General features: G+C 49.7%; 1 protein-coding gene across 11 annotated transcripts in view; it reads right to left on the bottom strand.

Moving 5' to 3' along the window:
- The window catches only part of tanc2b (tetratricopeptide repeat, ankyrin repeat and coiled-coil containing 2b), a 118,320-nt gene that overhangs the window by 7,012 nt on the left and 89,449 nt on the right, over window positions 1-21,859 (bottom strand). For 7 of the 11 annotated variants that reach the window (XM_035612324.2, XM_035612329.2, XM_035612328.2 and 4 more), the window contains 19 exons: window positions 19,794-19,925; window positions 13,077-13,115; window positions 11,604-11,885; window positions 11,355-11,479; window positions 9,423-9,654; window positions 9,059-9,228; window positions 8,402-8,680; window positions 7,075-7,242; window positions 6,333-6,493; window positions 5,527-5,635; window positions 5,287-5,409; window positions 4,929-5,165; window positions 4,613-4,831; window positions 3,812-3,905; window positions 2,417-2,550; window positions 2,192-2,315; window positions 1,687-1,862; window positions 1,454-1,586; window positions 517-546 (listed from right to left, as the gene is read on the bottom strand). In XM_035612324.2, the coding sequence (XP_035468217.2) occupies window positions 517-546; window positions 1,454-1,586; window positions 1,687-1,862; window positions 2,192-2,315; window positions 2,417-2,550; window positions 3,812-3,905; window positions 4,613-4,831; window positions 4,929-5,165; window positions 5,287-5,409; window positions 5,527-5,635; window positions 6,333-6,493; window positions 7,075-7,242; window positions 8,402-8,680; window positions 9,059-9,228; window positions 9,423-9,654; window positions 11,355-11,479; window positions 11,604-11,885; window positions 13,077-13,115; window positions 19,794-19,925 (2,967 nt within the window). The remainder of the gene's footprint in view (window positions 1-516; window positions 547-1,453; window positions 1,587-1,686; window positions 1,863-2,191; window positions 2,316-2,416; window positions 2,551-3,811; window positions 3,906-4,612; window positions 4,832-4,928; window positions 5,166-5,286; window positions 5,410-5,526; window positions 5,636-6,332; window positions 6,494-7,074; window positions 7,243-8,401; window positions 8,681-9,058; window positions 9,229-9,422; window positions 9,655-11,354; window positions 11,480-11,603; window positions 11,886-13,076; window positions 13,116-19,793; window positions 19,926-21,859) is intronic. The other 4 variants (XM_035612326.2, XM_047327882.1, XM_035612325.2 and 1 more) reach the window with 3 other exon arrangements.

Below are 21,859 nucleotides of genomic sequence, written 5' to 3'. Positions count from 1 at the left end.
GCTGAGGGTGAGGGAGAGGGGATGCTGCTGACTGGGCCTAGCGGACGCTGAGGAGTCGTCTGGGAGGATGCACGGGGCACAGCACAGTGGTTCATCGCCCCCCCCCCCCCCCCAGTCTGTGGTGGCGTCGGTACAAAAAGAGGAATTACAGATACATGCATTCTTCCGCTAGATCACGGCCACGCAAGTGGCTCCTGCGGGCTCTCCGTCATGCATCTGTGGGATGTGGGGTGGGAGTGAGGGCGGGGGGGTCAACACCTTGGTTACGACGTCACAGGCGTGGAGGCCGGGCATGCTCTTCATTAGCCACGTAGGCATCATCTTCCCGACTGCGTCGCATCGCCAGTGCTAATACCCGATGCATGTTATTTATTGATTTTGTCACGTTTGAGACGGGGGTTATTTGGATGCTAAGCTCGCCTGCCGACACTTAGGGCGACACAGACAAACACAGAGAGAGGAGATAGAGCTGTCAAAATGCCTGGTGGGGTGAGAAGTCGACAGCCTTGGCTTTACCTCGGGGCCGACTGGGCAGCGTCTGACATCCTGGGGCCGGAGAGAGAGAGGCGGGGGGGATAGGGGGCAAGAGAGGAGGAGGAAGGAGGAAGGAGGAAGGAGGTCATGAGCGAGGGAAAGGAGTGTAAGTGGGAGGGCAGAGGAAGGGGGGAGGGGGGGGGGGAGAGAACAGGGGTGTGGGAGTGCGTAGGAGCGAGAGGAAAGAGAGAGAGAGAGAGAGATACGGCAGGAGGGTGAAAGAGAGGTGATGGTGGAGGAGGAGGAGGAGGAAGAGTGAGAAAAAGGAACACAAAAAAAGCAGCAGTGAGAAGCGGAGATAAGTGCCTGAGCAAAAGGGGAAAAAAAAGCAAAAAGGAAACATAGATACTAAAAAGAAAAACACCACAAGCGCTAATAACAACCCTGTCTCTGAGCAACCGCAGAGGAAGAGAGAGCGGGGGGGGGGGAGGCAGGGAGGGGATGTGATCGAGGGAGAGACTGGGAGATATCAGAAGCGATAGACAGAATATGACAGAGAGAGAGAGAGAGAGAGAGAGAGAGAGCAAAAACAACAGTGGCAACAGTTGTACAATAAAGAAAGAGGAACACACATCAGAGCCATAAATAGCTGAGGAGAAGCGGCGTGGTGCGGCAGTGGGGGGGGGGGGGGGGCATACGTACAGTAGCAAGGAAGTGGTTTAAGCCACACGGACACACGATTCATGAGTATATGGCCTACTGCAGTAAAACACCACAGCGGGAGTGCGTTCTCATCCCGTCGTCGCCTCTCATGCAGCTCGTGCTCTAACTCCGGCGCGTGATCCTTTTCAGCCAGCACACAATCTCAAGTTGTAGCCGGTTTTAGCGGCGGGCAAATGACCTCACAGGACAACGACGCTGCGCTTCAGAAGCAGAGGTCCCTATGCGCGGCTCGTCAGTCCGTCAAACCGTCTCTTACCTATCTTGGCTCCTTTCTTGAGCAGGGCGACCACCACCGACGTGTTCCTGCAGCCCACCGCCCTGTCGAGGGGACGCATGCCGCTGTAGTCTACGTGCTCGATCATGGCCCCGTGGTCGACCAGGAACTGCACCTGACCGACGACAGAGAAACGTGGTGAGAGTAGTCACACAAAAACTTGAACTGTGAAGGTTTCGAGGTTCACATATCAACATATTCCACAGGCCGCATACCACTTCCGAGTCGCCGTAGAAAGCCGCCAGGTCGAGGGGCGTGCGTCCGTTCTTGTCTGCGTGGTCGGTGGCGGCGCCGCTCTCCACCAGGCAGCGGACGACGGGCAGGTGGCCCTTCAGACACGCCCAGCTCAGAGCGGTCAGACCCTCCTTGTCCATCAGGGACAGAGACGCTCCTGCGGAGAGACACGGCTGCAAGTGAGACGCAGGCAGCAGAGAGCTTCTTGGTTCAGATCCCCGTTCGGCTGAACCGGGGCTTTTTCTGTGCGGAGTTTGCATGTTGTCCGGCTTCCTCCCACAGTCCAAACACATGCAGAGTGGGTTAGAGGTTAATCGGAAACTCTAAATTGACCGTAGGTGTGAATGTGAGAGAGTGAGAGATTGAACCCCGCCCCTCGCCCAATGTTGGGGGCTGGGATTGGCTCCGGCCCCGTGGCGCTAAATGATAAAGCGCTATAGATAACGGACGGGTGGATTAAATCGTAAGATGTGATGACTGACTCACCTTGACCGAGTAAGAACTCCACAGTCCCCAAGTGTCCCTCGGAGGCGGCCATCATCAGAGGGCTTCGACCCTGCTTGTCAGCCAGGTTGACATCGGCTCCGTGCGTGATGAGGAGGTCGACGATCTGAAGCGGCCCCCCAAAAGACACACCATCGCCCGTGTCATTGTGTCATAGAGCAAGTGAACGAAATGAAGAAATCATCAAGTGAAACAAATGAAACCAACCTGCCAGTGTCCCTGTCGAACGGCGCTGAACAGCGGGACGATGCCGCGTCTGTTGGGCTGGGCCACGGCTGCACCCTGTTCCAGTAACAGACGACAGACCTCCAGCTTCCCCCGACCCGACGCTGCAGTCAGAGCTGGACGCACGCACACACACACACACACACACACACACACACACACACACACACACACACACACACACACACACACACACACACACACACACACACACACACACACACACACACACACACACACACACACACACACACACACACAGGAAGGTAATGAGTATTAAATAATTGTTAATAATTGTTGGTTCCAACGTTCATGGGGTTAGATTTTGGGGGGAAAAGAAGTCTGAGCTTTGAATTCCAATGTTCATCATAAAGTAATAGTCAAACCTGCATCGACGGGTTTGGCTACTTGGTGGCACCGGATATAAGTTATGAGCTGCATATCCCTTCAGGTTATTAATTCTCTGTAGGTTCGTCGCAGAGATCCCCTTACCTCTTTTATACATTATTTAAAAAATATGGATTATAGCTGCTTTAAAGCAGAAGAGAAGAGAAGAGGATACACTCGAGACGTCTAGGGAGCAAAGGCCTTTGAAAAGACATCTTCTCAAGTGTAACGATCATAATTGGAATAATTGAAGTACAGTGAATATATATATATATATGTCATCTAATCAAGAGTGGAACAGCGGCGCTGGGATGACGACCTCGGTCAACCCGCTGGAAGAAACACGACACAGTTCAACTCAAAGTATATCTGTGTACATGCTAATATGCATTTATTCCTTCCGGCTGTTGTGAAGAATAATGTCTTCTTCAGTTAACCGGTCCAGTAAGAAAAATAAAGAAAGAAATCAGGACGCCTCTCTCTCCAGCCAACAGTGACACTCTGGCGGGGGAATGACGCTGGCGATGAGCTCTCGTCGCTGTAGGTTACGATGACATTATATTTCTGGACACCGAGCCACAGTGCAATCAGAGTCAGACTAGTCATTTCTAAGCGCCCCTGGAGCAAACTCACCCCCCACCCCACCACCCACCCCCTCTCCTCCGCTTCGTCTATCCTCCAATGACACCACTGCACTGCCATCAGCATCTGACGCAGCAGCAGCAGCAACGCACACGCACACACACACACACACACACACACACACACACACACACACACACACACACACACACACACACACACACACACACAGAAACCGTCTCTCACATCCGCACTGCAGCGCTCGGCCTCGCAGAAGAAAAAAAAACCTCCCACAAAACACAGATGCTTTGACAAAGAAACACTGTGTGTGTTCTCAGGAGGAACTACATTCGTCAAATATAATATTAGGCGAATTCGCAAGTGTGTATTACTGTCGTCGGCACCCACCTGTCTCCCCCCACAGGGTGTCAAAGTTATTGATCTGAGCGCGCTCCACCTCCTCTTCGTCTTTCTCCGGCAGGTCCAGCAGGTAGGACACGATCTGACGGGACACCAGGTTTGACACAACACATGATTAATGTCCGAGTTTGCTTCGCGACGTTAACCACAAATACAAGAGGACAGACATGAAACCAGTTGTTATAATAAATCCGCCTTTCCTTTTTTAAATCTCTAAACCTGTATTCGTTTACCGTCCTTTGCTTCTTCCATTATTCTCCTCTTTGACAAATTCAAATTAGCGTAACTTTATTGTGACTCTCATCCCATCTGACGAGAGACTTCACCGTCTGATTCTGTTTCTCCCGGCGCTCTGAAACATTTTGCCCTTTGAAAACAGACTCTGCTGCAGTCGTCGTGCTCGCCTTTCGGTTCAAACACTAAATTATCATAAAAAAGTCGGTGAATATTTTAGTGCTGTGTGATTCTCCGTGGAGTTAAAGGTCCCCCTGAGTTTTTTTCATTTTTTTAATTCCAGTATCGCTATGGAGCTGGATTTTAAAGTCCCCGTTCTGTTTATCCCATGCAGGCGCACACGAATACACGCAGCTGCTGCAACGAATACCAACGGTTTAACTTCTTCTTCTCCAGGTTGAGCCGAGGTAGCGCCAGCAAAGATTGGAGCTAAACTTAGTGATAGTTTAGTAGCGGCAGTAGTCGTCGGAGGTCATCTGAAACCCTCCATCATTTTTGCTTTTAATCATTAGAGATTAGGATCCCCACCCTCGTCCTCCCGCGCCCCTGCCGTACCTCTGTGTATCCCATACTGGCTGCAGCGATGAGGGCCTGCTGCACCGCGTGGCTCTTGGTGAAGGCCGCTTGCTGTTGGCTCTGCGCTGACGGTTGTTGTTGCTGCTGGTGTGGCCCCATGCCCCAGTCACTCTGGATGAGGAACTTCACCACCTCCATGTGGCCCCTCAGGGCCGCGTGCACCAGCGCGCACTGGCCGTTCTTATCCAAGTGGTCGACCTGTGGAAAAACGGGTTTTTGTGAATTTGATCGGGGACACAAGGGTGAGGCAAAAAGAAAGAGGAGGATGCTGGGATTTATCCGCGCACTCCCGTACCTTCGCTCTCCTGCGGCAGAGCGCGGCCACGATGGCCATGTGTCCCCCGGCGGCGGCGTAGCCCAGTGGCGTTAGGCCGCTTTCGGACAGGGCGTCGACAGAGGCGCCGAACTCGAGCAGCAGAGCCACCATGTCCATGTAGCCCAGGTGGGCGTGGACGCACAGGACGGGGGCGTTGTTCAGCACCTCCGTGCGGTAGTTCACATTGGCGCCACCCATCATCAGTAGCCGGCTCACCTGGACACACATAGCAAATACAAAGCTAGGTGGGTCTGCGGCTCGGTCCAGAGAGAGGTGGACTCCTGTGGAGCATATGTCAAGAGACACCACAACATGTTGAAATATTCTGTCTCTGTACCTTGATGTTGGGAGTGTAGAGGTTTCGGAGTGAAGAGAGCGCAGCCGAAAGGCCCTCGGTGCTGTACGATACCCACAGGCCCTGCAAGATGGATGAGGAAACCCCAACTTTCTTGCTGAGACCCTTGAACACACAGAGAGAGACAGGAGAGTAAACATCCATTTATTTGGTGCCAACCCACCGCTGCGCATGTGCGTGTATATAATACATATATATATATATATATAATTATAGTATTACCTTGAAGATATGTGCTTTGAGGATGTGATGTCCCAGTTCGATGGTCTGCTGCCGATTCAGCTTGGTCTCCAGCCGAGAGAACCAGAAGGCGAGCAGGGTGTGACCGCTCCTGCAGAGAAAACGACAAGCACAGGAACTCGAGACTCGGTCATCGGGTCATTGCGCTGCAAAACGCTATTCATGTAGTCATGCATAAATAAATGATAACACAAGGAAATAAAATGTTCCCGGCTGAAGAGACAACGCTGCATCCGTACCTCCGACGAACAGAGAGACTTCTACCTTTATACGACTGATAGTTGTGCTCACAACCAGCTGCCAGGAGAGTTATTAACCATCACATTTTTGGGGTGAAACAGCGATTAATAGTGACTTTGACCCGGATTCGGAAGATAAGTAGGCATCCTGTAATTTTAAGGGGCAATAAGCGATTTTAATGCAATACACTTTGTGTAAAATTCTGCGAATATTTCCTCACGGCCCGCAGATTTCTGAACAGCCTCATACGTGAAACCTGCAGCTCTTATCTTTTTCAGGATAAGTCGGCAAAATAGTGAGGCAGGGAACTTTTGCGTGGTCATTAAAAGTCCCTGTTTTAATTCCCTTGTTTTTATGGTCCCTCTCTCTGCCGCCCCAAATGTCCTCTTTCCAGACGGGGTAATTAAAACTCCCGAAGCAAAACGTCTAGTGACCTTACAGCAGCAGCGTCTGGGCACGTTCCTCTCTCCACATACGACCACCTGCAGCGTCACAGAAAGAAAAAGAAATAGATAAATGAATGCGCCATTTCCCCCGTCGGCCCTCACCTCGGATCGCAGAGGAACTTGGTCTTCTCTCCCTCCTCCCTCCAGATCAGCCACTCCCTGAAGGAGGGGTGCACGAACATCCGGGTGCCGTCCCTCCTCTTCACCAGGAAGACCGACAGGTTGTCCACGCGCTGCTGGAAGTCCTCCCAGTCCAGCGTGCCCTGCCGCCACACACACACAACGTCTCAGCGTTAGTTTTGAAAACGGCTTTCCTGATGCACCGACACACGTGTTTACGTTGCCAGGTCGTTCAGCATGGAAACAAATCAATACATGTTGCTTTTATGATCTAAATTTGTCTTTCTATGATAACAAATAAAGTGTGAGGTATCCAGTGACATGAATATTCTCATTGACAAAGTAACATCAAGAAAACTACCATCATGTTTCAACCGTAATTCAATGAATAATTTCAATAAAATATGCTTTTATCTATTATATCATTAAACCCTTATTAAAATCCTGGCATTAAGCACTTAGCATTAAAAAAAATTGACTGCAAAAAATCTGAATTTTGACTGGAGTTCAAAAAAATGGACTAAATCACAGATTAGCGAGAGATTACTTGAAAAAGGAAACTAAAACCTTTTTAAACCCGAATTTCATGCATGTATTTTTAAAAACAACAACATATTTAGCACTATCTACTCTTTAAAAGTACGTTTACATTTATTGCAAGCGTCTAAGGATCCAAAACGCGTAAAATGTATTGTCATTCTCGCAGCTTTGCCGCCGTCATCACCTGCAGCGAGCCGGAGTTGATGGCCTGATATATCTGCTCGTCGGTCAGCGGATGCAGCGAGGCCACGGCCACGTTGAGCAGCGGCAGCGCCCGCTCGAAGGACGACTGCGTGGGGAAGCGCATGTTGCACTGCAGCAGGTAAACCTCGGCCAGGTTGACCGGAACCACCTGTGGGTTGGGCGGGACGGAGGGAACATGAATTATGTATCGTTGTTTGTGAAGCACATCTCCAGCCGTTCCACACCGTCTTCCTCAGAGGAAGAGAATGTGAATTTCTCAGTTGTCATTTCTTTTTTTCTATGGAGCCTGGAAGCATTTCTGAATACATGAAATTAAATGAATCTGGGGGTGTGAGATAAAATATTTCATCATGAAATACACACAAAGGCAATTCAACGGCATTATTTATAATAAAAAAAAAGCCCTTTTCGATTCGCACAGACTGGAGGAGAAGATTTTAAGGAGGCTACTTTTACACAAAGCATGTCGGATTGCAGGTAAATAAAATCCACTCCACCGCGATGGATTCAGTTTGTTCTGCTGTGGGCGACAACGTGTTTTTTTAGCCTTTACATTTTGACCAGTGTTAAGTTTGTTGAATAAGCCACTAGCTGGTCTAATTTGCAAATACCAATGGATGAGCAGACAGATTTCACTGGTGGGTTTTGATGTAAGGCTGCAATTAACCATAATTTTCATTATCGATTAATCTGTCGATTATTTTCTCGATGAATTGATTAGTTGTTTGGTTCATAAAATGGAGAAAAATGTGTTTCCCAAAAAACCTCAAGATGATGTTTTGTTTTGTCCACAAACCAAAGAAATTCAGTTTGTCACAGAGGAGCAAAGAAACCAGAACTTATTCACATGTAAGAAGCTGAAATCCGAGAATGTATGACTCTTTTTCCCATAAAAACTACTTGAAACGATTAATCGACTATCAAAAATAGTTGGCGTTTAATATGATAGTCGACTAATATTCGATTATCCGCTGCAGCTCTACTTTGATGCTGAAGAAAAAAGCTAAAAACGTGAATATTCTCAGGCGACGTCTGTGAGAAGGAACAGCTCTTTTTCTACCACTTCTAAGTAGATTTATGGATTTTCCTTCCTGATTGAAATCTGAGATAATGAGAGCCTTGGAGAGGATGAATCACACTAAATCTAATAAATGTGTGCATAATGTCCGAGTGTTAAGATTCGACCGAGTCCTGACTTAATTTCCCGTCTGTTGCTCAGCATCTCCTGGGGAGCTGCACTTCAAAAAAACCTCCGCACCCGACGCATCAGTCGGAGCTGTGAACCCGCGAGAACCGACGCCTCTCACCTTGTAGCTGGAGCTTTTGAGCACAAGGTAGCCCTTCTCGATGAGGTCAAAGGTGAGTTTGAGGTACAGGTAGGAGCCCTGGCTCAGGGCCTTGAGGTGGGCGCTGAGCTTGCCGAAGGTGGTGTTGTCCATCTTGCCGTTGAGCGAGATGTTGTTCTGGATCTCCGGGCTGCTGTGGATGCGGTGCAGGATGTAGCCCTGCAGGTCCTGGTCGATGGCGTCGTTCTCCTCCAGGCCGTCCAGCGAGATGCGGTGGAACGGCAGCGCGTTGCTGATCTCCTGGAGAGTCAGAGTCAGGAACTCACTTTTCAGGACATACTTGCCAACATCGGTGTATACGCCCTGAATAACTATTTCTTCCTCGTGAATGAACGATTAATGTGTGAGGAGAAGAAAGGCAAAAAAATCATATCCTCTGCGTTGAGGAAAAACGAAAAGGTCAGAGACAAAGAGGGCAGGAGGGCATTCAAGACAGATTCAATATTGTTGGTGAGTGGCCCGCAGGTGATGTCAAACATCAATATAATGAAGAAAAAAAGAAACTGGTCCTTCCGAGCGGAATTCAAAAGTCAAACTGCAGAGGAGTAGACGCAAACGGCGAGGTAAACCTTCGCCCCTATAACTTCTAAATCATAAGCGGCCGTCTGTCGTCTCTACCTGTAACGTGGTTCTGACTGTCACCACCAGTTTGAGCCACGGAGGGAACTTGTTGATGGTTTTGGTGAGGAAGGACACGATGGTGTCGCCGTAGTCCGGCTTGTGGAACTCCGCCTCGTTCAGCCCGTCGATGAGGATGATGAGGTCCTCCTCGGAGCTGATCTTCCTCTCTGGGATCAAAAAACCCAGCAGTTAATAAATTAATAAATGAATCATCAAAGATAAGAGATACATGTAGTGGAGTGAAAACTACATTAAATGAAGTGGAGTAGATGTATAGAATAACATAAAAGGGAGATATTAGGTGCAGCGCTTGAACTCTCGGGCGTCAAAACACGCTGTTGTCACCATGCGGGTGCGTCACCTTTGTAAAGCGCGTCCAGGGGCTCGAGGACCCCCCTCCTGAAGGAGGCCAGCGGGTCCTGGACGCAGGAGCGCAGGCTCAGGACGCTCTGCATGTGCGGCTCCCGCAGCAGCTGCTCCCTGTAGGCGACGAGGTGCGGCGAGCGGCACAGCAGCGCCGCCACGTTGTGCACGAACTCCGGCACCAGGCAGGTGTAGGCGTTGTCCGCCTGGCAGTAGTGGTACGCCACCACCTGGGGGCGACAGAGAGGTTTGGGGAAGACGATCGACCACGTCAGTTCAGGGTGGGGAAACGTGAAGGTGAGCGTTTTTCCTTTCTCCCCCTGGTAATCCTCACCTTGACCGACCTTTGGGGTTTTTCCCACACGGACTGAAGATCAGTGGAGTCAAGATGACGCAGGTTTTCAAAAAAACAACTCTTATTTCTTATTTCAGGGTCTCTGCCGGGGCAAAGCCAGTTTTCTACAACTCATGTGGGATGGAGCGCGCTTCATGGTGGATGATTGCGGTATAATGAAACACAATACTTCTCGTTTCGCTGCACGGCTTCAGCCATTAATAATTCATGGCCTTTCCGGCTGCCAAGAGAGACGGACTCGGAGTGGAGCTCACGCGTGCGTCAGATGTCTGTGGCGCGAAGGAGTCAAGTGTTAAACTGTGATATTTCACAGCTGTGTGCTCGGAACGGGGCTCGAATGAACGATTCAAATGAATAGAAAAAAAAGAGTTATCCCGGGGAGGAACGTGTGGCGATAGGGGGGAGAGCAGCAAAAGTGGGGTTTAGTCGACTAAACATAAGCGGCAGGTGTGACAGAGTCGCTCCGGGGGACTGAGAGATCACAAAGGGTTTGATTTTTTTTCTTTCGGAGGCGGTGGCAGTGATCAGAGGGCAGTGATGGGGAAAAGGAGAAAAAAGACTAATCAGAGTGAAATGCAAATTTTCGGCCACAACGGAATAAAAGGGCTTTAAAACAAAAAGGCGGGGTTGAAAAAGGGAGCGAGCTCAATTATTAATGCACAGAGTTAACACGATCTAATAGCCTGGCTGGGAAATGGCTTTTCTGCAGGTATAAATATTTCATAAGGCTCCCTGGCAAAGTTGTTTTTTCTTTTTTAAACACATCTGCATAATGCATCAGGGCTGGGAGTGGGGATGCAGATGGCTGAGCAGCAGCAGCGGGAGGGAGGGGAGGGGCGGGGCGGGGAGGGGCGGGCGGGCGCGGCGCAACAGCAGACAGGAAGAAGGGAGCCGGCTCCACACATCTTCACCTGTTGTCGTCTACCGTGAGGAAAAAGGCCCGCGTGGGTCAATGATCGGTCGCAGGTTGAGAGAAGACGTTGGCGTATCATTAACTATCCCACCACCTTCGTTGTCACTAACTGAACATTAAAGACAAATAAAAGAGGCTGTTTGAGATTATCTGGCAGTTTTTCCTAGACGAGCTTGGAAATTTCATGTTAGAACTGCGATTGTTTTTAACGAGCGTTTTGGTTCCACAATGTTTCCTCTGATGACGAAAAAAAGGCGATGCTGCTGTATGCAAATTAGACCAGTAACACAATATTTGGCACAATATATGTATATATATATATTTTTTTTTTCCCTTTTTCACACAGCTGTGAGAGCAAAAGGGGAAATGGAGGTTTTTAGGAGGCACAATTGCTCATGAGAGGTTTTGAATTGTGCACTTGACTTCTTCTCTAAAACACCGTAATTAAATGAGGGGCTGGATACTTCATATTAAAATCCCCACAAACACTCATTTCATATGTATACGGTGCAGAAACCTTTGAATAATTTGCATTTGTGAAAGGAGGCGATGGGAGGAGGAGAAAACAAAGTGACCATATAAAGAAAAATAGGGAGTTTGAGTCTATGTGAACGAGACGGTGACATGTAAATGTGTGTGCGTGCGTGCGTGGTCGCAGGTACCTGAGACGCCAGCCTCCTCATGGCCTCTTCCTGACGTCGCCTCATCTCCGGGGTCCCTGGACAGCTGCCTCCTCCCAGGGTGCCGTGCGTGGGCTGGGGCTGGGTGAGAGGGAGCCCCTCTCCATCTGGACACAGGACGAGACAGCACAGCACAATCAGGGACAGCTCACAGTGGCGTCACGCTCTGGCGTTCCAACGTTTCAGGAGAAGAATCTCGATCAGCTGTAGGAAAAACCAGCGGATGCCTACGTTTGGGCGAGGCCTGCGGGCTGTCGGAGGCGATCTGCCTCATGCGCGTGCCGTGGCAGCTGAGCGCCACCAGGCGCGAGATGATCGCCGTCTTGCCGAAGCCGATGTTGCCGACCACGACCACGCCGCGGTTGGTGCCGGCGTTGGGGCTGTTGAGGTGGGCGTCGATCTCCTGGAAGAGCCACTCGCGGCCCGTGAACACCGAGTCCATGGTGATGCTGGGCACCTCGAAGAGCAGCGGCTTGAGGGCGATGTCCTGCGGCCGGTAGGGCGCGAAGCGCACTGCGGGGTCACGGAGACAGAACATTGGTTTGTAGTATTGCAACTATAAACCACATTAATGTAAGATATATTAATGTTTTGCAGTTACAGCCTCCTACATAAACATACTGTATATGATGAACAAAATATGTATGTGACCACATAAACACCCACATATCTATGCGTGAACAACTACTTAATTCTTTTTCTCATACATAATCAATATTTGCGTTTCCTATAAGTGGCTTTGGAGAATTAGATGCTTTTAATTCCACGTTAGTGCTCCAATAAATTCACTGCTCACTTAGTCTTTTACAAATTAATCTACAGTGAAATAAGTGTATTTATGATTTTTAAGGTAAAAAATATCTCAGTTGAATATAAATCTATATGTAATAAATCATAAACAATTGTATTCGTGTCGTTTTACATCAAAGATTGGAATCACAAAAAAGATAATGAAATATAATCTATAAATGAGCCTGTTATAAAATGTCCTAGGAAAGTTAAATCACCATTATTTCACTGTAAACTAAACAGAAAGTCAGAATAATATAGTTTATGCAGTGACGATTAAGCTCAATGTTCAAAGAGGATGACTGTTTTTAAAGTCGATAAAAATAAGTGTAATATCATCCACGTGATTTTCTCTGAGTCCCCGCCAGTTTGATTACTGTCCTATATCAGAACAAACTAAACAATCCAAATGAAAATGAAAAGACAATTTGAAAAAAAAGGAGCGAAGGGAGCGACTTCTCTAACATCCACTGTCGAACAGTGGACTTCTCTCACTAGGGGGAGTTGTTAAACTCAAGTCCTCCAGAGGTCGGGGCCTCGTTTCAGCACAACATATGGACCATTAAAGGCAAATGAGGGTAAAACGGATCTGCTGTGAGCTTCTGAAGCGCTGCGGTAAATTCTGTGTAGAGCAAATCGACAGCAGTCTGTCGCCTCGCGGGGTCTGGTCCTTTAAACCAAGTCCCAGCTATGAGAATTAAAAAGAAGATGTCCGTCTATCTGGTGTGTCTGTGTTTAAATGATGCGGTTGATTACGGCAGATTTCAAATGTATAAAACAAACTTAATGCGTGTGTGTGTGTGTGCGCGTGTGGGTGTGTCTCTTGACCAGACTCGGTGTGACTTGGGAAAGCAGCGGCGACTGCGAGCAGAACGCGCTGCGTAACGCGACAAATGAAAGTTGCGGGGAACTTACGTGACTGGGATTGCCAGGCATGGGTGTTATTTGCGGAAGCTGAGACGAACGGGCGAGCAGAAGACAGACAGAGAGAGAGAGAGAGAGAGAGTGGAAGTGGAGAAAAGAGAGACAAGGGCAGTGAGCACAGACATGGAAACTGGCAAAACAACAACAACAACAAGAGGAAGCAGCAGTGGCATCGGCACATCGTGATGTCAGAACTATTGGGAGCCACCAGACCCCGACCAGGTCGATGACTAATTGAAATCCTTTGAATTACGTCGGGCGCGTTCCGTCGGCGTTGTCTGCGTCGGGCCGGTCGAGGGGGAACGCTTTGGCACTTTTGGGAGAATCTAATTGGTTCCACTGCGCCGGGTGCGAGATCAATCAATCCCCATAAAGGTAATTGAATCTAGTAGCAGCGGCGGCGGTGGTGGTGGTGGTGGTAATTCAACCTTGGGATGGGCGACTCTCCAACCTGGACTCCACAGCCGCCAGTGTGTGTGTGTGTGTGTGTGTGTGTGTGTGTGTGTGTGTGTGTGTGTGTGTGTGTGTGCTGCGAAAGTTTCTCACACATAAAGTGATCTACCTCCGCATGAGACCAATCCCCAAATTTGGAGTTCATTACAGAGGAGCTCAAACAAACTGAGATCGATTTTTTTTTTCTTCTTCATCTCAGTCTTTCTTTTGCCGAGGTTCAATTTGATCGGATTTCTTGCAAGTGGCTGCCGGTCAGACGACGGCCTCGGCGCCGCAGCAGCTCACTTCGCACTCGGCAGCGTACGAGCAATAAGTCTGTGGAGTCCGAGCAGTATCTGTATCATATACTGGACCGGTTGGATAAGACAGAGATGTCTGTTCTGTGCACAGGTACGGTACAGTACGGTAGTGAATATCCAGAGGGATCGTGTGTTGCATTAGAGCCGCGCGTCTCCTGTAAATGACTCCGGCGTGGATGATTTACAAACAAGATTCTTTCCCCCACCTCAAAGCGCTTGCTGCAAAGCGTGGCCCCTCTTCAGGAATGCCAATTATAAATACGCAGAATGAAAAAAGAAATGCGACGAGAACATATGTCATACAGTACTTATACAATCAGCGGGGAGAAGAAAAAAAAGAGGCCGACGACAACACCTGAAAGTGGGTGAAGGCGAACCTGCTCTCAGTTTGTACCGAGCGCCGCCGCTCCACCGCACTGAGCTCGGTGCCGATGTAATAAAAGACTTTTCATCCATACTCCCCGGTCAGATTACCGAAGTGCAAACTCAACAACACACACACACACACACACACACACACACACACACACACACACACACACAATCAGAGAGAGAGAGACTGGCTACTCTATTGTGTCTATAATTCACAAACTGATGTAACATTCCTCCGGTTGTGTGTCATGTTGAGAAAGAATGGTCCTGATGCAACTCTGCTGATGGGAAAAACTGCCCATTAATAATACCGCAGGGCCCCTGAGGTAGGAGGCCGAACGCCCGGACCTACACACTCTGTTTCTTAAGTGTCACTGATTCGATTTATCCTGCGGGGGGGGGGGGGGGCGACCGGACGTGTCTCCCTCTGTCCTCGCGGAATCGCTAAACACGCCCTTGTCCTACACCGGGCGCCGGCCGTTCTCCGTGAGTGGCAGAAGCGATTACGCCCTTTCGCCGGTGAAGTCGTGCAGCCACCGCTGCTCCACTGCGTCAGGTATTCCAGGAGAAACACGGCAGACATGTTGTGAACGGGGGCTAAGGGAGTTGTTTCCAGGATGGTGAAAGCAAATGTGCGTGCGTGTGTGTGTGTGTGTGTGTGTGTGAGAGTGTGAGCCAGGGACGGATGGATGGCAGTTGCCTCGTAATCCTGCCCATAACACTCCCCCCCGGGCGACGTTGAACAAGGTATCACTCCTCCTCCTCCCCCTCCACCACCAGCCCTCCGTGGCCAGACGGAGCGCGAGTCTCCGACGTTTTAATTATTCACCAGGTGAGGATGACTCACGGTGGCAGAAGAGGCTTGAGGAGGAGGGAGGGGGGAGAGGAAGGTGAGATGCGGAGGAGGATGGGAAGAAGAAGGGAGGAGAGCAGAGGCGGCACAGATGTGGAGAAGGAGAGGAAACGACGGGAGGAGGAGCAGGAGCTCTCTGTGAGGCTCCTGGGGAGTGTGGCGGGGGGGTTATCCCAGGTCAGGCCGAGGACACTTCTCACGGCTGCTGTGGGAGTTTGTCCAAGGATTGTTTTTTTTTCTTCTTTTGTCTGGATTTTTCAGACACACAGTTAAAATTCCAGACGTTCCTCCGAACCCTGGCTGCAGAGCTACCGGCTTAGCGTGCGCGACAGCAGCAGCAGCAGCATCTCACACCATTTTCAATCAAATCTTATGTAATTTAGCGCAGCAGGCTTAGAGCAACATAATAAATCTTAATGTTCCTACGCATATAATGCATTTTGTTCATTAAAAAAAACAAAAAACAAAAGCGCCCTATCCTCCTTGTGTCGGCAAAGTTTTGCTTATTTTTATGCCTCACAAACCAAAACGACAGAGATGTTACAGATGTTCTAGAGGAGGAGATGCCTGCAACGGACTTTTAAGAAATATACATATATCAGATTAAGATGAAGTGCTCTGGGATCAAAACAAACAGTAGACGCAGACCTGAAACTTGACGCTGTTTTTGCTGTAATCATGTCGCTGCACCGTCATCAGATCTCAGGCGGTTATCTCACTCGGTCCACTCGGGCAGCAATAGGGGCCTGTTTACTGTAAACAGCCCTGTAATTCTAAATGATGCGGACCGGCAACGTCCATCGGGAAGTGGAGATTGAAACGATAAGGCCGGTTCGGCTCCATGAGGGACATTCCGGGGCGTGTTCAACTTTTTCAAAGCTTTCATATACTTTTCCGAAATATTGATCGATTGCCGCCATCGTTCCAGCAAAAATTACACGTTAACTTCCCATTTCCCACTTTCCCCGCTCTTCAAACTTCTTCAGCCGCTCCATTCAAATTTTTCAAACCAGTAATCCAGCAGCCGGCATTCACAGCGCAATTTTGAAATTTGCCTTTACTAGTTTTCATATCGTACGTGTGTGCTTCATCCATCCGTTATCGCTCTCAGAGCGTCGCTCCAACCAGTATTTACCAAACTCCTGACTTTCCTCATTAAGAAGCATAAATCCAGTTTTAATATTTAGCGTTGATGGTTGATTGACTGTTTTGAGACTGCGTGGGCATATCTGCTTTGTTTGTGTGTGTGACACAGTGAGATCGCCTATCAGAACCTGTTTGGCCTCTTGACTCAGCCTGTAGCCGGATTAGGCCACTTTAGATATGATTCACGTTTACACGAGCCTTTTTTTTTTTTACATCATATTCCTTTGACATCGATTATGATTCTTTTGTGCGTTTCGTCAGTTGAACTTTTGATCTCCGATCATATCGGTCTTATTCAAGGCTTGTGAGAACGAGTCGGGGCTGTCCGGCGAGCTGAAAGTTCCCTCACGGCTTACTGACTTTCTCATGAGTGTCCCTTGGTCGACGCTGTTAAATCCCTACGGTGCTGAAATGCATTTGTATGCTTTTTTTCCCCCTCCAAATATGGCAAACACTCATGAAGGCTATAGTTTTTGGGGTTATTTCGGGGAACGGGGGTCGGATACACACGGGCAGAAACATGAATCGGCGCCTATGTCTGCGGCAGTGAGCTCCAAGCTCTTACTGAAGATGTAGAGATATTCATTTACAAAAAGGTCACAAGATTGGATTTGTTGTTTTTCACAAGCCGCGCTGTAACAGGAGTAAATAGTCTATTTGTTTGGGGCTATTTCCAGCTGTGGATTAATACAACAGAAGGTCAGCGCAGTTCGGAATCGACTTGAAATAAATCACAGGGCCTAAAACTCTGATCAGGCTTTGGATACACAAGACTCGGCCTGTCCGTAGGATCAATTCGTCGCTGATCTTGGTATTTTTAAGGGATTTAATATTCTATATCAGCGGCCTCATCCTTTAAATTTCCAAAAATCCATTCAAGGGCTCAAATGGATTTCTAGGACTTATTATCCCAGGTCAGGGAGTAAATGTTGGGAGTGATAAAACCCCGTGGAGTTGAACATTTTTAACAGCCAGAAGCTACTGTACAACCGTCGGCTAACACAAGGCGTGTTCTGTGTACGTGAGCGGAGGGAGGGAGGGAGGGAGGGAGGGAGGAGGGAGGAGGGCCAGAGAGAGGGAGCGTAAAGATAAACGAAGGAGAGAATGTGTGTGCAGTGTGCAGTTATGTGAGAGAGAGTTTGCGGTGAGTGGATGAGGTGGGTGGTAAATCTTGGAGGTAGGCAGGCAGGAGGCACGAGAAGGCCCATTACAGTCTGACTCACCCTCCTCAGCACGGCAGCGCAACTTTGGGCCCCCGGTGGCCCAAAGGGAATCAAATAGAGAGAAGAAGAAAGAAATAACCCGACCAGAGATGGAGGTCAGCTGGTTACCACCTGAGCGACACGCCAACCGGCGCTCTTCCTCCACTACTCCTGCTCATCTGGCAGCCAACAAGTCCTGTCACAACGTCTGTGCTTCCTGAGGCCTGAGGACACTAAACCTGAAATATGTGCGACTGAATAAAAAAGTTAAGCGCAATGACTGACCATCTAAAAAACAGGGAGCGTTCGATGATGTGATATCTGGAGAGTGAAGCTGGACAATGTGGCTCAACCTCCTGAACATACATGAGATACATCAGCCCTTGGATACTTAGCGGTTCACATGTGGAGTTCACCGAGTCACGGATCATCCGACCAATGAAGTAACTGACAAGTCCTCAATGATTCCCAACCTGTAAGTCCATCACCTCAAACTCCGGGTGGTTGGAATTTCTTCCCCGTCCTTCAAGTCGCCCGCCTCCACATCCCGGCAGGGGCGGCTGCACCCGGGGAGCCGCTGACGCTCATCCGAGGAGGCAGGCGGCATGGCGGGACGCAGCCGGGCGGCTTGCAAACACGCTCGGCTGCCCTCAGAGGACGAAGGGTGGAAACAAGTGGCTGTGGCAGCGGGAACTGCCTCTTCCCAACCTTCCGCTCCGTATTTGTTTTTCATTCCTTTTCCCTGGGTCCATCTCCATCCCTCTCCCTACCCCTGTTCTCCGTCCCTCTAACGCTCCCTCACTCTGCATTCGTCTGCGGCTGGCAGCCCTCGGGCGACGAGGTCGAGCGCACACTCAGGGCTAAGTGGGGTCTTCACTTAGGTGTTTTAAAAATTACTCAGGGACGCGTGTTTGTGTTCGCTTGGGTGGCGGAGGGCTGCCATCACGCTGCTCATTACCGTCTAAATAAGACGGAGGAAGAGGGGCGGGGGGGGGGGGGGGGGGGGGGGGGGGGGGGGGGGGGGGCACATAACGCTGTGACACCGGGGCCGATTCGGCGAGGAGATTCGCTGGATCTCGGAGGCGCTAGACCTGAACGGCAGTGCGGTGAAGCGCACGCTGACCACGAATGTTAAACACGGGGACAGACATTCTGCTTAGCGGCGACACAACCTGACAAAATGCTCTATGTGCGTTTCCCTCAGTCTCTCTCACTCACACACACACACACACACACACACACACACACACACACACACACACACACACACACACACACACACACACACACACACACACACACACACACACACACACACACACACACACACACACACACACACACACACACACACAAACACACACACACACAGCAGCTGACGGCCTCCTGCGTCCCAACAGCTCGGCAGCGTCACGGCTCTGATGTGGTGCACGTCGCAGACATCTTCTTGCAGGCAGCAAACCACCCGTCACTGACTTTCAATTGAGCATTTTTTAAAAATAACTCAGCCGTCGCCCTTGCGAGGCTCAGCTGCTTTGTGCCGTTTGTTTGGTGGTTGAAAAACAGAACAGGGTGCAGTTGTTCGCTCCCTCGCCGTGTCTAATGCGAGGCAATTGGCCAAATCACAGCCTGAAACGAAACAGCACTTTTAAAGCTACAAAAAAAAGAAAAGAAAAAGTAAATGACGGTCGATTGCTTTCCACTTGTGTTCTGCACCTTTTTTCTCACGAGGAAATATTGACACGCAGGGTCAAAGTGAAGCTCTCGTGTCCGCAGGCGGCGTTTACAGAGCCACATCTCTGTGTACAGACGGCTTTTTGTTTCCGTTTTAAGTGTTTTCCCAAGGTTGAAGTTATCATCTGCCCGGCGGCTGCGGGGGTTTTAAGACACCGACCACACAGAACAGCCGGGCACCTCTGTCGAATGTCATGTGTCATCGGGTCCATCATGAAAATACTTTTTTCCATTGAAGAGGATGTTGTTGTTTTTTTTTTTTGTCTGTCTGAGTGAACAGTGACAAGTGGAAAGTGGAGCCGGATATGAAACAGGACAAGAGAGGAAGCGAGAGAGACGCCTGACCAACAGGAAGCGAGGGACGAGATGAATATATAGCGTGCATCTTGACCATTTCGCTTTATTTATTTATGTTTTTGTATATTTTTTTCTCTTATTCATCTCTTTAGGGCGTCAATGCGAATGTGCGCGCAACAGAGAGACAGACAGCTCACATGGCACAGAGGGAGACACTGAATAACACCACTCAGTGTGATTGGCAGCACTGGGTGCACCACACAGACGCAACAGACTGTGAGCGTGTGTGTGTGTGTGTGTGTTCGGTGTGTGTGTGTGTGTGTGTGTGTGTGTGTGTGTGTGTGCTGCTCACCTCGCAGGTCCGGCCCGGAGCGACCCGCCCCGCAGGTGGTGCTCTGCCTGGGCATGCGCAGCGAGGTGCGTAGCGGAGTGTGCCTCTGCTCGTCCAGGTAGGCCAGGTCCTCCAGGTGGGCGGAACTGGTCGCTGTGTTAGTGAGTGTGTGACAGAGAGAGAGAGAGAGAGAGAGAGAGAGAGAGAGAGAGAGAGAGAGAGAGAGAGAGAGAGAGAGAGAGAGACAGAGAGAGAGAGAGACAGAGAGAGGGAGGGAAGGGGATGTTTCAGAGCAAGAGGACAAAAAAAAAAAAGACGCTGCTGTCAACATGTATTTATGCATTAGGAGTCATATGCAGCAAACAAGTGATTAAAAAGAAGGTGGCAGAGGGTCATGACCAGCCGCAGGCGGTTGTCAATCCACTGCTCGTCACGGCCTGCTCGGTTCCGTTTCCAAAATTCCCTCCTCTCAGAGTGTCAGTCACGCGTCACGGAGGCAGATGCCATCCACCCCCCCCCCCTCCCTCTCAGGATTAATTAGCTCCGCAGACAAATGTCTTATTCATGGAGCGAATGTTGTCTGACGCCGGCTGCCGAATGTTCACACCTCGCCGTGTCTCCAGGGCCGGCGCTGGAAACGCAGCGAATGTTAAATGAGATAAGATGTCGCCAGTGTGAGATGTACCCGGCGGACTTGAGAGAGGAGGGTTTGGCGGTCCAGAGGTCGGCGGCACCTTAATGGGCGAGGGGCTTAAGCCGCCACATCCAGAGGACACACGAGCAGAATATAAAAAGACACAAAACAAACCTCTAACCAGTAGTTTGTAGTTTGAGAATCTGGGTAGCAGTTTCTTTTTGGAGGGGGGGAAGAAACACGAGGAGTCAGATGAACGGATTTTCTGAGATTTATTCGGAGGCGAACCCAAAAGCGAGTGCACCTGAAAGGTCAGCGTCAACGCCTCAACGCACAGGGAGCCGGGAGGACGGTCTGCGCACTGTGATGGATGTCTCCGACAGACAGTTTGGGGGAATCGATTATTTTTACAGTGTTTCTTGTTCTCATCTTTTTCTCTCCCAAATAAATCTGAAGTGCACGGAGCTTTTTTTTTCTTTTTTTTTTTAATTGTTTGGAATCTGTTTTCTCTAACTCCATACCTGCAACACTTCCTGAGATCTCAAGTCAAATTCAAGGAGTTGGGGGGACGGAGAGTGAGGCAATGCATGCTCCTTTACAGTTATACCCTCGGTGTGTGTGTGTGTGTGTGTGTGTGTGTGTCTCTCTCTCCAGTCAGTCCAAAAAGTCAGGCACAATAATCCCTTCAAATGGCAGGCCTCTGAGCCCACCACCTCTCCCTGGTGTGAACCGCAGCAGAACATCAACACTGATCCTGGACTGTCCCTGGTTCAAAGAGTGGTTTCCGTGTCGCGGGAGTTAAGCTCAGTGAAGTGCTAAGGCCTGTGTGTGTGTGTGTGTGTGTGTGTGTGCGTGCGTGTGTGTGTTGCTGACTGCCCTGCTCCTCAGTCGCCACAGCCATGGCGACCACAGCCCCCAAAAAATGAGCCACATGGGTTTTCCCAAAATGGAGGGGAAATGGCAGCTGAGAATGCTGGAGGCTTGGCCCTGATGGGGATGGGGGTGGTGGTGGTGGTGGTGGTGGGGAGGGGGTTGCCGGTCATCCAACTGGGCTAAAAGCGGAGACAGTGGAGGCATTAAATCTGCTGCTCAACCGAGGGAGAATGAGTCGGGGGCTGAAACGTTTCCATTTCTTTCCCTTTCAACTGTGTTTTGAATGCGAGGCCTCAAATGTGTGTGCTCATCATCTCTATCTGCAATGCAGCAGGCTGCCGGGGGGATCACACACTCTCTCACGGCTCCTGTGCCAATGCGCTATAGGAGCGCACGGGTATAGAGTGGAAATAAATAAATAGGAGAGACGGGAAGAAGGAGAGAGAGCGGACGGGGTAAGAGAAGTCTGACTGTGCAGCAGAGAGCTCAGGTGCTTTTGGCCACGACAGCCACATCAGACACTTCCTGCTCTAAAGAGTGACTGATAGCATGAATGCATGCGTGATCACACACACACACA

This window comes from Scophthalmus maximus, chromosome 16, assembly GCF_022379125.1.
Source record: "Scophthalmus maximus strain ysfricsl-2021 chromosome 16, ASM2237912v1, whole genome shotgun sequence".
In the NCBI taxonomy this organism is placed as follows: Eukaryota; Metazoa; Chordata; class Actinopteri; order Pleuronectiformes; family Scophthalmidae; genus Scophthalmus; species Scophthalmus maximus.
This window is presented reverse-complemented; position numbering and strand designations above follow the sequence as displayed.